This window comes from Volvox carteri (genome assembly GCF_000143455.1).
Source record: "Volvox carteri f. nagariensis unplaced genomic scaffold VOLCAscaffold_91, whole genome shotgun sequence".
Taxonomy (NCBI): domain Eukaryota; kingdom Viridiplantae; phylum Chlorophyta; class Chlorophyceae; order Chlamydomonadales; family Volvocaceae; genus Volvox; species Volvox carteri.
The window spans coordinates 205,815-221,333 of NW_003307634.1; the positions used below are offsets into that span (position 1 = coordinate 205,815).

Consider the following 15,519-nt stretch of genomic DNA (forward strand, 5'->3'; position numbering starts at 1 on the left):
TCACCTTCAAAGTTGGTGACTGCGTCCGTCTGTCCACAGAACACCGCACCCTGCCAACCTACCCCTCCCCCAAGCTTCGGCCCTGCTACCTCGGTCCCTTCCTCATCTCTTCCGTCATTTCCCCAATCGTTTATCACCTCAACATCCCAGCCTCCCTTGGCCGCCTCCATCCAGTCTTTCACGTCAGCCGCCTTCTTCCCTGGAATGACAACGACCCGGCGCTCTTTCCAGGCCGACCACCACCCTCACCTGCAGCCCCTACTGTGCTAGAATCTCCGTATGACAGTGCAGATACCGTCGTCACAGCTGTCCGCCTAGGGTACAACAGACGCGCACGTCCGTCCGTCATGTTCCTCATGCAGTGGTCCACAGGTAGCAGGCTCGACCCCTCGTGGGAACCATACGAGGACGTGCACAACTTACCAGCGCTTCGTGCCTTCATGAGGAGCCCAAGCTGGACCGGGTTCAGGCTATTGGATACCAACTGAAAGGGAAAACAATTGGGAAATGAAAGCTGACTGTACTATCCGAGATACTGGCGTATGCACAGAGAATTGGGATTTTCAACCTCAACTTAGACTTACAATCTTCAAATTTTGGTCCGCTTAAATAGTCAGGCTAGCGCGCCGCAACCTCACTCGTCATACACACAAGTCCTAGCTCCGCTAGCTCCGAAGTTACGACATGGTCACGTACGTATTCCAAAAGCTCGTCAACTAACTTCATAACATTACACCGTAGGCATAAATATCCGTTGTTGGTTTATGCAGACCAGGTGAAGATGTTGGCGGTTCTGCGCATGCGGCCGATTCCTGTCACAGGAATTTCCTTGTCACAAGAATTTCTTGACATAGTGTCAAGTCGCCCTTTTTTGCCGTCCATCTCAAACTTATGGCGGAAGCGTTTGCAAGTAAACATCTTTGCTTCCAAAATTTTGATAAGCACGCTGCCTAAATGTGTCTGGCATGTGCGCATTTCGGCACTCGCAGCAGGAAACGAAGTGTATGGTTCAAGGGTAAATGATTAACGAGAGATGACAACTTTACATCCAGCTGTATAAACAAGATAGCCACTAGTATCGAGAAATCGGCTCACAGTCAGTCGTTGAGGGTCGTTGATGCTGTGCGTGGATTGCGTGGACTGCCATACAGCACATCGAAACATTGAACACTGGCGTAACTATTTCAATTGACAACATGCCACTTTTCCTCCTTCTTGTGGCGCCTAGGTGCGCTGAGCTTTGTGAAGATCAATTGCACTTGCAGGTGCCTGGTACAACGCTACACCTAGGAGTTCACTTCATCTGGTGGTGCGTGTAACATCTCACCAAACATTATTGCGCGAATAAGGCTGGAGCACCATGATCCAAGGCCATATACCCGCGGGGCCACCTACGCGTAGGGGCCACCCTCAGCCACTGTTCCGTGACTGTTCTGTCTCACGAGGGCACTAACACAAGATGAGGCCGGCTTTTATAGACTGATGTTATACTCCGGCAAGTGGTCATGATGGCCATCTCACATAGCCAGTTGCCTGCCCGTCATTGCCGGTACCGTACTCGTCGGGTTTGGATGCTGCGTTTTGCAACTGGAGCAGCCATCCGCTGGGTAGGATTGCATTTACGGTTATCTTTATAATCAGTGCGCAGGTGACGTCCTGTAATCGGGTTGCTGTAGCTCGGGAAGCCCGCGCACAAGTTCCCCGTGCAAGTGTGGCCTGGCACTCATAGTCCGATGAAATAGTAAAGCTCCTGAAGTGGTTGGATCAAGTAAACTGAAGTACGGTTGATGTGGGATGTTGAGCGGTGTATCATAACTGCACTTGCAAGCCCAGCTCAAAGCTGTTGAACAGTCCGAGCCGTACGGACCACCCGGCCTACTGCGTCAGGCAACATGGCTCCTCCGACGTAACTTGCTTACAGTGAGTACATTTCATATATTTGCGTGTTGTACTGGGAGAACGATGTAACTAAAGACTTCGTTTCCGCAAGCGCAAATACACCGGTGGTTGACTATGGCCCGCGTTATCCTGTATCGCTTTATCTAGAAATGCTTCAAATTCATGACCATAACCTTACTATAGGCGGGTCTTGAGCTTTGCGTGAAGGAGACATGGGCCTGTGATATTGCTTACACCTGGCCTGATTATTTCTATATCGGAAAGCTGTATTACACAAGCTATCCTGGATAAATGTCGAAGCCCTCCACTCCTGTGCGCCGGTCCAAGGTTGGACCTGGACGACCTGGGAGTGCAGGTAAGATGTCCCTAACGTTTAAGCTCCAAGAATGGCTCATGATCAGGTTTCGGGGAAACCGATCCTAACCGATTAGATGGTCGCGTTTTGACTGCAGGCGGTGAAATCCCGCTAACGGCGTCCATGGAGGTCCTTACACCGGATCCATGGTATTGAGTTCCTTTCATTATGTTACTCCCATGCTTGATTTGTTTCTCTCCAACCTGACGCTATGCTTGTCTTGCTTACAGCATTCCGCCCCACTTGGCTGCGTCAGAGCTCGCTCGTTCTCAAGGTAGGTATGGGAAAACTTATGCGGGGGGCCCCTCCAGAATCAGGGGGGTTGGGGGAACTGGAGTATGTATGTGGGGTAATGGGGTAAGGATCTGAATCTATCAGAGGGGCTTAGTTGCTGTCACTGTCGTCCTGAGTCGGCAATCTGGTTATGAACTCTTTTTCTAAATCCAAAAATTTCATTATGTTACCTTTGACAACAATCTGGAATTAAACACACATGGGGTTTTCATTCCAAATCCCATCCCATCTGCACCAGAGCTGCACGTTGCGTCGACAGCTTCCAAACCTCGGACGGGCTCGGCGTCCCTGGTCAGGTACGGCACCAACCATAGATTAGACGTGTGCGTGCGTGTGTATGTGTGTGTGTGTGCGTGCGTGCTTGCGCACGTGTTTACAGTATAAAAAAATGAGGCAGCCCTAAGAATCACCGCGTCAGGCTGTTGCATGTATCCGTGTCCGACAAGCATGTCTGCTTGTCTGTGAATGTGTGCGGTTCAGTCCAGGGTGGTTCATAGCAGCAGGTCCTCTCCACAGGCAGTGCCCGAAGTTGGTGCAATTGGTCAGTCGTTTAGATTTCTGTCATGCCCTAGCGGAACTGGGGTCCTTTAGATCTCTTTCCTCCCACAGGAGCGCGGCTGCTGCTTCTCCTGTCACTCCCTTGCTCCCCGCCGTTATCGCATGCCCCAGTGCCCTGCCTTTGTTCAGAGCGGCCCCCCCCCCCACCCTTTAGTTGTTTTATTTTTGAATTTGCATGTATTTCCCCACCCCCCACCCTCCCCCCGTCGGACAGCTCATTCCTTGTTTCCTTGCATATGATTTCCCCCTCCGCCTTCTCTAAGTAACGCGGACGTCAGCAGCTGTTCCTCTGACTTTTGCACATATCGATATGTAGTATCCCGTCCCTCCTCAAGATCGTGGTTTCGGGGCGGGTCCGATCCGTCTTACCTGGCAAAGTGGGCGGAAGGCGGATAGGCCGCAGCACTGGGCGGCCCTTACCCAATCTCCCATAGCAGCATTAAGACGTCGGGTGTCTGTTCCGCTGAGGCGGCAGTCATCCAAACAGACAGTATTCCCGCCTTGAAGCTGAGGCAGCTTTGAGTTGTTATCTGTCCCGCAGCGGCCATCGCGCGCCAAGCAAAAGTATCCCACAATTCAGCGCCGTGAGCCCGCCGGTAACTTCTCACTATCACCATGACACTCAGCAAAGCGATCACGCACCTCCAGCCTGACCATGTCTCACCGTCCCCTAAGCAAGAAGGACACGCACCATACCTTCACCACAAGACGCTCTGATTGACTGACTAACTAACGTGGCCGGGCAAGGCCACGATTACAATAGCTACGGTAGATGAGCCGCCGCCGCCACCACCACCACCACCACCACCAGGGGGGTTAAGCGGGGTCATGTGCATGTGAATGTTGCTGGTGTGTGCTGATGGCGACCACCCGCAGGACTCGGAGCACAGACGGGCGCCGTGCCTCCGGTCCGCATGAGGTCATCTCGCTCAACTCCACAACATCCAAGTCCCTTGCGGCCAACCAGGTCATCGCGCACCCGCTTGTGCTGGCCGCAGCGGCCGGGGCCTCTCCGGCGACATCCATCCTAGCGGCGTCCGGGGTGGGGCTTCCGCCGCCGCCGTCGTCGCCGTATACTGGCGGGCCGGTGCATGGGGGCACGACGCCCGTTGGCGGCGGCGGCATGCCGCCCGGCACGCGGTCTCGGACACCGCCGGATATGGCCGTTTCTACCGCGTCGTCACGGTTTAACCCGGTAGTGGAGGATGACGATGAAATGCCGCCGTTGCACCCGCAGCAACAGCAGCAGCAGGGCAGCGAGTCTATGCGAGAGTCGCAGGTGCTTCTCGGCGGAGGAGCGGTGGCAGCGGCGGCGGCGACGGCCGCTGGCGGTGGTGGCAACAGCACTCGTCGCTATGCGACGGCGGAAAGCGTTGCGATGTCCCACCAGCAGCATCAGCAGCAGTCGCAACAATCTAGGCTGCTGACGGGGGAGAGCAACGGCGGCGCCTCCTGCGACGCTGAGGAGAGCGGCGTCAGTGGTAGCGCTAGGGGGAGGCTGGGTCATCTTCAGCGGGAAGATTCTGCAGCGCCAGGCACACCCGGTTCTGTAGCCTCGGGTGAGTGTTAGGAGCTATGAATAAAGGAACAAATTTCGTATGCGTGCGCGGAAAATTGTGTTTAAATTAGGGCATTGCTGGGACGGCAGGAAAGGGCAGAAAGTCACAAGAACTCGGCAGCTCCCTCATTCGGTGGTTTCTTTCGAAGCCGACGACGACGCCAACGCGAAGTCGTGTTCGTCCTGTGTGTGGATATGTTTGTGTGTCTTTTTTTATCAATCAGCAACCCTCCAGCGCAACCCACGTCCCTCCCCGGCTCCGCTCCTGTAAAGCTGCGCTTGTGTTACGTCTGCAACACTTGTGGCTCGCGCCTCGGCGTGTTTTCCACTAAAAAAAACACCCTCCGCCTCCCCACCTCCCACCTCGGTGTTGGTCCCCCCCCCACTCAGGTCGGGTCGGGGGCGTCTTCTTCACGGACCTGCACCGCTCGTTTGGCGGTCAGGGTACCCCTGGACGGGCTTCTGGAGGAGTCGGCGACTCGCAGGACTTGAGGGACACCCTAGCAGCTGAGGAAGTCGGGGGAGATGGCGACGGCGACGACCATGAGGACGGTCGCGGGAATTCGCGGGCGAGCCGTCTGGGGCTCATTTCCGCAGTCACCAGTCGACTGAACCCCATGCAGAGCCCAACTATGTCCGAAGACGGTACGTGCGGGACAGTGCGGGGGCCCCCAGGAGGGGCGGAGGGAAGGAGGGAGGGGCGGAGGGAAGGAGGGAGGGGCGGAGGGAGGGAGGGAATTGTATGCAAAAACGGTCAGCTGCCAGGAGGATTAAATGTCCACTCTGCCAGGAGCGGGTGGGGTCGATTGGAGTCATGGAAGGGTGGCGGTGGTGGGATGTATAGAGGTGGAAGTGGAGGAGTTTGCGAGCCGGAGGCTGTTGGGATGAGTCTAGTGGTGGTGGTCTTGGTCTTACTGGGTTGTGGATTGGGATGGGGAGGGGTGGAGGAACGGGCGGGCAGGGTGGAGGAGGGCAAAAGGGCACGGAAGGACGGAAGGACTGCAACGGGAATTCGCCGCGTGGTGCGCTGCCCTGATGGCAAGGTCGACTGGATAGGGTGCGTGCCTCCTTTCTGTTATTTGGCTGTTTTTTGACGAACGTACGCGGTGTTATATATACTTGTGGGTTGTTTTGTCGCAGGCGAAGAAGATGACGAAGGCGATGACTTGTTTGCGGAGTACGCGGGCGAGGCGTTGCGCTCTGCTGCGGCGGCGGAGGCCAGCAGCAGCGGTGGCGCTTCCGGCAGTACAGCGGAGGAGGCGGCGACAGCCGGAGGGCGGGCAAGCACATCCGCCCTGACCGATTACACCAACCCCGTGCAGGTGCATATCCTGTAGGGCGAAGGTTATCGCTACCTGGCGTAGATCGTAATTATTGTGTTAAGCATGGTGGTTACGGGAATCGATCCCGGGACCTAGAGCTCAAAAATCCGAGTCTTTCGCTCCCATCCTCCCTTTGTCATTTAGTTAAATAAAATTTGTCCTCTCATTTTGCGCGCTCTTCTGGCCATCCCTGGGGATACATACATCCCGCCGCTCAGACGCCGTACGATTCGAGGCTTCCAACGCCGCTGCTGCCCTCAGCCGGCGCGGCAGCCGAACTTGATCTGGCCGCGCCGATGGCGGCGACGTCAGACCCTGAGTCCCGTAAGTCGCTGTTGCTGGTCATTCAAGATCTGTACGTCACGGATTCGGAGCCGCGACTCTCAATGGACCCCAGCCGACCTGCCACCGCAGCCGGCGAGCCGCTGGCCCAGACCCCGGCCACCCCAATGCCGCCTGAGTCGCCTGTAGAGGGGGATGGTGGGGGTGAGGTGGAGGGGGGCCTAGGTACTGATGACACGGATGCTCTTGCCGCGAGCCGCGCAGCTGTGGCCGCGCTGGCGGCCCGGGCTGAGAGTCAGCAGTCCCAACGGCGCAGCGAACTGGGGGAGTACATGACGGCCTTGCAGGTGAGGGGGTCCACGGCACGGGGGGGGGGTGGCTGACTGGATGGTGCATGGCAGGTGGCTGGGTTGGTTCCTTGGGGGTGTTCGAAGGCCTGAAGGGCTGAGGCGTGTCGATGGATTGGTTTCGTTCGTCCTTGTCCTGGGTGACGCACCCACGATTTTTCCCGACCCAAGCTGCCTCCCACGCTTCGTCCATGCATTCACCTTTCACTCTTCCCTCCTTTCTACTTCCCTTCCCAGTATCTTCCCCTTCCCAGTCGCAGGCAGTTTATCCTTTCTGCAATATGCATGTGACCCTGTCCTCCTCATGGCTATGCTTCCTCTGATGTTTTGCGGGTCAGGAGCTGAAGGACGAGTCCGGGGGTCGCCTTGTGGAGCTGCCCGCCGACTGGGGGGTCATGCTGGAGCGCCTGTTCAGGCAACGTCGGGCGGAGTTTGAGACGCTGCAGGGCTGGATGGGGCCTCGAAGGTTTGAAGGTGAGGAGGGTGACGACGATGACGACGGCGACGACGACGACGAGCAGGGGTAGTACGGCTCTGAAGCGTGGCGTATGGTGCGGGCGGAGAGGCTGCAGCACGCAGCGCCTCTCATGGACTGTTGTGGTTGCGAATCTCACTCCCTCTCACTCTCTCTCACACTCTCTTATGTGCGCTATCCCACGGGTTTCCCTGGGGCTCTTCTTTTCATTGCTGTGTCTGCTGTTCTTCCGGGTAGCGTGACATGCCGGTGTGGCACCTCCATCTCGCTCTCAGAGCAAGGGCATTGTGAGGGTTATGGTCACCTTCAACGGTTGCTGCACGAAGGGCGAGGCTGCACCACACCTAGTCGAGGCGTGGGATCCCGAGTTGAACTTACCAATACGTGGTTTCGGGGCTGCTGGTTCAGCGGTAACTTCTTCCCCATTGCTCCTTTTTCCTTACCCACCAACCCAAGTCAACCGCGCTCATCGTCCTCGACCCCCGCCACTGGCACCACCGCCGCCACCACTGCTGCGATTTTTCGCTGACTTCGCGCCTTCCCCTGCCCCCGCCCAACCATCGCCCCGCCCCGCCATCGCCCCGGCATTGGCACTGTGTCTCCAGACCTCCCGATTAACCAGCTTCCCTCCAACCACCCGGACCCACGGGTCGAAGAAGGGCTGTCTCGAATCCGCGAGCTGGATGCCGTACTGAACGACAAGCTGATTGCGGCGCTGATCAGCCACCGGGAGACATTTCCCGACCAGTGGGCGGAGCAGGAGCGCAAGAGGCTGGAGAAGCACACCAAGGCGGTGGAGGAGGCGCTCAAGTGGGTGGTGGGCGGGCGGTGGAGGTGGTGGTGATGGTGGTGGTGGTGGGGCCAGGGTGGTGGCGATAAAGAGGAGAGGCAAATTGCAAACGGAGGAGGGAACGGGCAAAACGTCGTAAGGATGAAGTCGTTGTTGTCGACGTCCCGGCCCTTGTGGTGGCGGGGGAGGATGGTTGGCTTGTGCTGCCTCTAGTGTGGAGGGAGGTGGGTGAAGGGGGCAAAACGAAGGAGTAGGGAAATCCGGACGGAAACTGGATCCTGTGGTCACAACGGCGTTGGGTGTTTGTTGGGGCAGTGTGGCTGGGGGCAAGGAAACCAAGCAAGCTACAACAGGCGCGCGTTCCTTCCGCACCCCTTCTCTATCTTCCACTCTTTCACTCTCTCTTCCCCCGACTCTTTTCCACTCTTTCACTCACTCTTTCACTCTTTTCCACTAAACCAGTGGTTCACCCTGCCCACAATTACCCACCGCCATCGCCACGGTCGCCTTTGGACTCCGGCAGCCGGCGCTTTGGGTCGTCGGCAGTTGTCCCTGTTTGATATCATCATCATCATCATGATGATCATCATCTTCATTCCCCCTCCTCCCTTTCTTTTGCTTCTTGCATGTGATTCACCCACCACCCCCTCCTCCCGGCCTTCAGGCGCGAGCGTCAGAAGCGGCTCCGTGCCGCCCGCATCTCCCGCGCCGTCACCTCCCTGGATGCCGGGCCCTCGGGCCTGGCAGCCAGCCCGTCGTCTGTCCAGGGCTCCTCCATGTCGCTGGCAGCAGGTGGGCAGGCCCCCTCCATCTACTCGCGTCTCTTCACGTTAAAGCCGGAGGTGAGGTGAAGGGGAATAGCAGCTGGAGAGGACGGTTTGGCCTCCTGTTTATTCCAGGGTTCGACACCCCGTACGGGGCCCGTAAGTTTTTGGCCTTTTTTCGGTATCCCCGTCAGGGCCCGTAGGACTTTTCGGTGGCTCCCGTAAGGATTTTGGGGCGCGAAGCGCCCCGTACGGGGCCGCCCCCGGACCGGACCGGCCGAAGGCCGGTTACGGTGGCTCCCGTAAGGATTTTAAGGATTTATAAGAGGCCGTACGGGGCCCTGTAGGGGAGAGGACGGACCATATAAAGGATAAGGCCACACACTTGGCAGACATAATTCATATTGCAGTATTTAACTACACTTTTCATAATACTTTTGTAGCTTCTGGTCTGTAACATCCAGCGATGGCAGACATTGAGTCGTCAGGAGGTGACCAAGGGCCTCCTAATCCACCGCCCTCCAAGAAGCGCGAGAAAATAACGATTTACAGGCAAAAAAATGCAAAGCGTCACTTTCCACAGCGTTTCAGCCAAGGACAGTGCCCCCGTAAAGGTTTGCGGGGGTTACGGGGGCCCCCGTAAGCTTTTCGGCCGGTACAGGAGCCTGGTACGGGGGCCCCTCCGTAAGGAAAATTTGGGAGGTACGGGGGAGCCCGCAAGTTTCAGGAAGGTCAGTGTCGAACCCTGGTTTATTCCCTCTACGGTCCGGGGCTCAGCAGCTCCGTTAGCTCTGCCAGCCCTGTTGCTGGGGGGAAAGTTGGCATTTCAAATTTTCCCATGTGGGTCCCTTTTTATTGCCCCTACACACAATACAATACAATACCAAATGAATACCATCCTACAATTCTAGAGTTTCTCCGTGACCCAGTATTCCAGATGGGGAAAGCTCACCCTGTTCCTTCCACCACCGTTTCCGTCGGCAGTTGACGCAGTGCTGCTTGCATCATATCATGATTACCGCCACAACATCCCCCTCCGAAACAATCCCCTGGCGGGGGGTGCGTGTTGTTGCTGGATGGATCTGCAGGAGGAAGCGCTCGTGGAGGCTGTCCTGCGGCGTAACGACGATGAGGGCGCCGCCATTAACCCCTTTGACCTCGAGTCCGCTGCTACGTACGGCAGCGTGCCGGAGGGCGCCGACGGCGCGGAGGGCGTTGGAGGCGGCGGCGTTGGCGGCACTTCCTTCGCCGATCCCGATGACATCGATCTGGACCTGGACATGTTTCTCCCCTCCACCTCCACCTCGGCATCTACGTGCGTCACTCCCTCGGCAGCGGCGCCAATGCCCAGGCCTCTCAGCGCGCGCTTGACGGAAGCCAACGGCGGCGGCGGCGCGATGCGGCCCCTATCCGCGATGTCGTACTCGTCCTCTTCCCGTCCGGGGACGAGCAGCGGCCCCGCCGGTGGCCTGTCACCGCTGGCGGCCGCAGCCCTCCACGGCCACCCCGCCCTGCTCGCCGCTGGCGCAGGGCTGCGCAACAGCGGCATTGGCGGTGGTGGTGGCGGCGGCGGAGCCACCGGGCTACTACCGGAGCGCGTGTACGATGATCCGCGCGCCGCGGCCCGCGCGCTGCGCGCTATCAACGCCCGTTTGGCCGCGTTCGAATCTGAGCACCTATGGGACGAAAGCGGTGCCCTGGCGGACTTCAAATCCGTCACTGCTACCCAGCCACAGCCACAGCCACAGCAGCAGGGCCGTAAACCGCCGCAGCTGGGGTCGGAGGCCAGCCTGGGTCCGAGCCCCAGTGTGGTGGGCCCGGTCCCGGCCAGTGCCGCCGCCGCTGGTGCACCGCCGCCTGCCGCCGCCGCCGCCGCCGCCGGTAGACGGACTCACTCCCCGCCTCGCAGCGTGCGGTCCGCGGCAGGCGGTCAGGCGGCCAGTGTGAGCGGCGTGTCGGTGACTGCCGGGGGCCACAGGGACTACCTGCGTGAGGAGCGGCTGGCCAAGGAGCTTGCGATGCGGTGCGTGGGGGTGAGGATTGGGGTTGGGGTTGTGCTGAAGGTTGTGCTGGAAGGTTGTGCTGGAAGGGGATGGTACATGGTACAAAGCGCAAAGCTGGGCGAGGGGGTGGGGTTGGGGGCAAGAAGATGTTGAGGGGCAAGGTGGGGAAGGGGTGATGAAGAAGACAATCAGGTTCCAGAGCAGCAGCTGGCGGGTTGGGGTACCGTTGGCTGTAGGGGAACAGGCAGGGGATGTGGCGGGGAGTCTGAGGGTGTAGGGGTCGGGGTACGGCCGGTACGGCGGACTGCAGCGGCATTTATGATGTGGGCGTGGGTGGCACCTGTGTGGGTGTCGTCATTTCGGAATATGGTTTTTCTCACAGTCTTTCTGGCACAGTTCCTGTCAGATCCAGGATTCGCCCGGTTAAAGTCCCATTCTTCTCTAACACACCTCAATCAGACCTCTGCCGAGTCCGCTTTCAAACCCTCCGTGTCCGCACCTCCCGTCCTGCCATACTCTCTCTTGCTTCATGGCGATACGCGCAGGGAGCGTGATGTTGATACGGCACTACGCAGCCTCAAGACGGGGGAGGTGGTGCGGCTGGGGGAGGTCACCCTCAAGGCGCTGGTGGAGCAGTGCAGGAGGCTGCAGGTGCGGTACGGTGCGCGGTGCGGTGCGGTGCGGTGGGGACGTCTGTGCAGCGCAGTCCAGGACGCGCTAGTACATGCATGCAGATGTGTAGTAGTAGCTGGCCACCGCTGAAAAGGCCTCTCGAGATGCTGGTGGTGGTCGCGCTACGCGCGTATTTGTATAGCGCCGCACTGTGTACCAGCTACTACAAGATGACAGCCTTGGTTAGTTGGTTGTGCGAACGAAAGCGCAGAGCACGATACCCTACCCACGACACCTTAACTAAGTGCCTCTGTACTGAACCGTCTGGAAGCTTGGGGCATATATATATATATATATATATTTATATTGGACAGCGAGCAAACAAAATTGGTGGCCCACCTGGTGCATATGTAACATGTGGCTTTTACGCGCTCGCCTCTACTACACAGGCGGTCATAGTTGACTATTGTCCTTAGCAACTTTCTTTTGCCATCGAAACCCCTGGAGGCCTTTAGGTCTCCTTAATGGTATGACACCTTCCCGCATGTGCCCACTTCGCACATACCACCTGCATATTCCACATTCACTGATCTCCTTGCTGCCGGTCCCCCGCCCTCCCGTGTCCCGCCCTCCCGTGTCCCGCCCTCCCGTGTCCCGCGCCTTCTTTGCGCGAACTACGTTGCTCTCCCTTCCCTCGCCTCCCTTTCTTCAATCTTCCCGCTTGCCCGCCGGCCCCTGCCATGGCGATGGCGATGGTCATGACGCGGGTGATGTACTCCCAGGAGCTCAATGAGCACCGGCGCAAGATTGAGGAGGCGGAGGCGGCCGCACGCAAGGCCCAGCTGCAGCGGCAGCAGCTCCTGGCCAGCAGGGCCTCGGAAACGGGCTCTGCAAGAGGGGTGAGTACTGAGTACTGAGTACTGAGTAGAGCTCCCTCCTTGTTTTGAATCGCGATCCTGATGAAGCAAGCAATGGCACCCACCTCCTGTCCTGCCAAGCTGGCCTGCATTTGTGCCCTTGGTGCTAGGCAGGGCCAGTATAAATCCTATATATCTTTTGGACATAACCTCGAACCGATGTCACAAGAGCTGTTTGTTCCGCTCACGTGCTGTGCTGCTGCTGGTGGTGGTGGTGGTGGTGGTATCAGGTTCCTGCTGCCGGCAACCCTTAACGACCCTTGATGATTCTTGACCGGTCTTTGTCCGCGTGTCGGATCCGCTCTTTCCTTCGCAGACCCCCAAGGGCTCCAGCGCCCCCAGCACCAGCGGTAACGGCAGCGGTAACGGCAGCAGAGGGCAGACTCCTCCTCCCGCGCATTCATCAGCCCCGTCATCGCGGTCGGGACCAGGGCCTGGAGCAGCGCCAGGAACGTCCGCAGACGCCGCCAGCGGCAGCACCGCAGCGGGGGGCCGTGGCGGGAAGCCGCCGCCTTCGACGTCGGGAGGCGCGGGATCGTCTGGGTCAGCTGCAGCTGTTGGTGGAGCAGGTGCAGCAGCTGGGGCTGGCGGCAGCGGGGGTACAGCGCCAAGGCAGAACAGCGCGGGTAGGGCTTAGGAGCTGTGGGTTGGGGTGTGGTCTTAGGGGATGAGTGTGTAGGGGGCTTACCCGGTACCTCCTGGTAGGTGGCTGAATGGAAAGGGATGTAGGAAAAAGGAAAAGAGAGTGTGGGCCTTTGGGGGGGAGAGGAGCGGAGGAGCGGACAGACAGCTACAGACTTAGGATGGGATGGGACGGGACGGGACGTGGATTTACCTTCCTATTTGCTTCCTCAACATTCCCTTGAATTTTCCCTTGAAGAAGAGGAGGAGGAAGCGGGGGGAGGAGAGGGCATTTCGGGTTTGTTTCCTCTATATATTACTCCATGTTTTTTTGTTATTGTCACTGGTAAAGGCTACACACTCATCCAGCTATCGCCGCCTCTCCCTCGAGCATGTGTCCGTCTGTCCTTCTCTCTCCATTTTTTCTTGTAGGCAAGGCACGCAGCAGCACCTCTGCTGGCAGCACGGGGGCGGCGCCATCAGGGGCTCCGTCAACAACCGGTCGACGAACCAGCGACCCTGCTGTCACCGTTACCACCACGACTGCTCCCGCCAGCTCTGGAGCCGCTACCTCCCCGGCGTCCGGTAACGGAATCGTGGGCAGCGGCAAGGGCAGCAAACAGACGGCAGCAGTAGCAGCAGCAGCATCTGCATCCGCACACGCACCTGCCGCGACTGGGGCCCCAGCACCCAAGCCAAGGTCCGCCAGTAAGACTGCTGGATCACCTTCCCCCATTGATGGTGGCGGTGGGCTCCCGCCACCACCGCCACCGCCACCGCCATAAGGACAGCAGTGTTGCGTGAAGTGTAAAAAGAAACTGCGCTGCGCGGTGTGGTGTGGTGGACGGAAGGCGGAAAGATGATGTATGTGCCCTCTTTCCTTGTCTCAAGCCGTGCACCTTGCACCTTGCATCCTCGTGGTCGCGTTGTTGGACGGCAGTAGCAGCAGGGCTATTAAGGTGGTTCTGGGGCTGCTACATGCTACAGATGCTGCCGGGGGTATAGCCTAATGTGGCTATGTGGACCTGGGGCCTTAGGGTTAGCTTTGCCGTGTACAGACTGCGAATGGATAGGATGCTGGTTGTTAGGTGGTCACTACCCTACCATACACAGTATGTATTGCCAGGTAGGGGCAAGGCGAAATCCCCGCACTTCTTCCCCGCGAATTCTTCCTCTCGACGGATGAGCTTCCATCCAGAAGGCTAGCGACATGGCGCGGGTCGTCGGCGGGTCTGCTGGTGCTTCACACATCTCCTAGTTAGGCGCCAGACGCGGGTGATGGTGCAGGCAGCGGTGTAGGGAGAACAGGTAGGGAGAGCGGGACCAGGCGGCCAGGGGCCAGCGGCGTCTCGTTCCGGGGCATACATCTCCTGGGCGACATGCATCTCCTGGGGGAGGGGGGGCTGGGGAGAGCTCCCGTTTGGGTGGAAGGCTGAAATAGCCGTTTGGGGGGACTGTCGACCGATTCCGATCTATACAGCAATCCTGGGTTATGTATGAGTAGGTGTTATGTATACGTAGCAGATGCAGGGGTAAGGTTGTGTTTTGTCCTAGGGAGTGGTGAGTAGTTGGTTCAGCGACTGAGTGCGTGTGTGTGCGCGTGTTTTGATGCACTGGGCCAACTGTGTATGTGCTTTGGTAGGTATGTGTGTGTGTGTGTGTGAATGTGTGTGCACACGGTGTGGGGGGCCTTTTCCTTGGGGGAAAGGGAAGAGTAATGGCGGGTGGAGGAAAGAGTTAGGTTCAGCGGGCCTTTGGAGATTTAGTGGGTGGTGGTAATATCAGACAGCTGGGTGAGCTGGGCTCTGTGTGGGGAGCTCTATACCGATTGCAGCAGGAAAATGATCCTTTGTGAGCAGCACTTCATCATATGGCATCTGCAGGCTTTGTTAGTGTCTTCCCATCCGCTTGCAGGTCTGGCACAGTCGGCTCCTGGGTGTGTGGATTTCCGGATGGGGGTCTCCGGCCCGGGGGGGGGATTGAGACAATGTGTTACATGTCGTACTGCGTGTACCGTACTGGCCAGCAGCAGCAGCAGCAGCCGGTGTACCCCCCCCACACACACACACACAACTCGTCTCGCAACCCAGGCTGGCCACATCGTCGCCAAGATTACTCGAGTCATCACTGGTCAGTAAATATTGCAGGTGCAGCATTTATCTTCTCCTGGACTATCCGTTTATCTCTGGTACCTGCTTCATTCGGCAGTGGTTCGTCTTTCCCTCAATGGTTATCCGTCACATGCGACCAGATTTCAGGAAACTTGAACTCTCAAACAAAATCCCCTGCGCGAGTTCTGAATAAAAAAAACTGCTCCAAAAGATTATCTAACTTCGCCTGCTGGTCTCATGATGCAACATTATTTCTCGCATTTCTATATTTCTGTAAAAGCACCCCAAGGCACGCCTGAAAAGCTCATAAACCCGATATTCCTTATCAGTATCACAACTATAATACTCGTCCGCCACCAACGCGGCCCTCACGGTAAGTTCCGCAAGTACGTTCGAGGCAAAAGGGGTCCTCCGGCCGGTGAACGTGCAAAACGGGATAGGCTGAGGTTCCCTCGACCCCAACGAAAACGCATCGGTGCCGTGTGATGATTCCGGGGTATACACCTATATATAATATATCCCTAAAATATGCTCCAGCTGTTCCCTTAAGGGTACGGTTGGATCACATGATGCTATGCCCAGTCATCCTAAATTATTATGTAGCCCATGTC

The 15,519-nt window shown here is 57.9% G+C and overlaps 1 protein-coding gene across 1 annotated transcript; it reads left to right on the top strand.

The window, feature by feature from the left end:
* Nucleotides 1–1,196: 1,196 nt before the first annotated feature.
* VOLCADRAFT_99621 (uncharacterized protein) lies at nt 1,197–14,935 on the top strand (the record flags this gene model as incomplete). Its single annotated transcript, XM_002958301.1, has 16 exons — nt 1,197–1,228; nt 2,227–2,254; nt 2,485–2,528; nt 3,983–4,665; nt 5,055–5,309; nt 5,805–5,986; nt 6,205–6,615; nt 6,954–7,089; nt 7,696–7,900; nt 8,545–8,722; nt 9,629–9,703; nt 9,733–10,667; nt 11,193–11,298; nt 12,042–12,158; nt 12,608–12,745; nt 14,888–14,935. 16 exons carry the CDS (start codon nt 1,197–1,199, stop codon nt 14,933–14,935), a joined length of 3,573 nt encoding a protein of 1,190 aa, XP_002958347.1.
* Nucleotides 14,936–15,519: the final 584 nt, after the last annotated feature.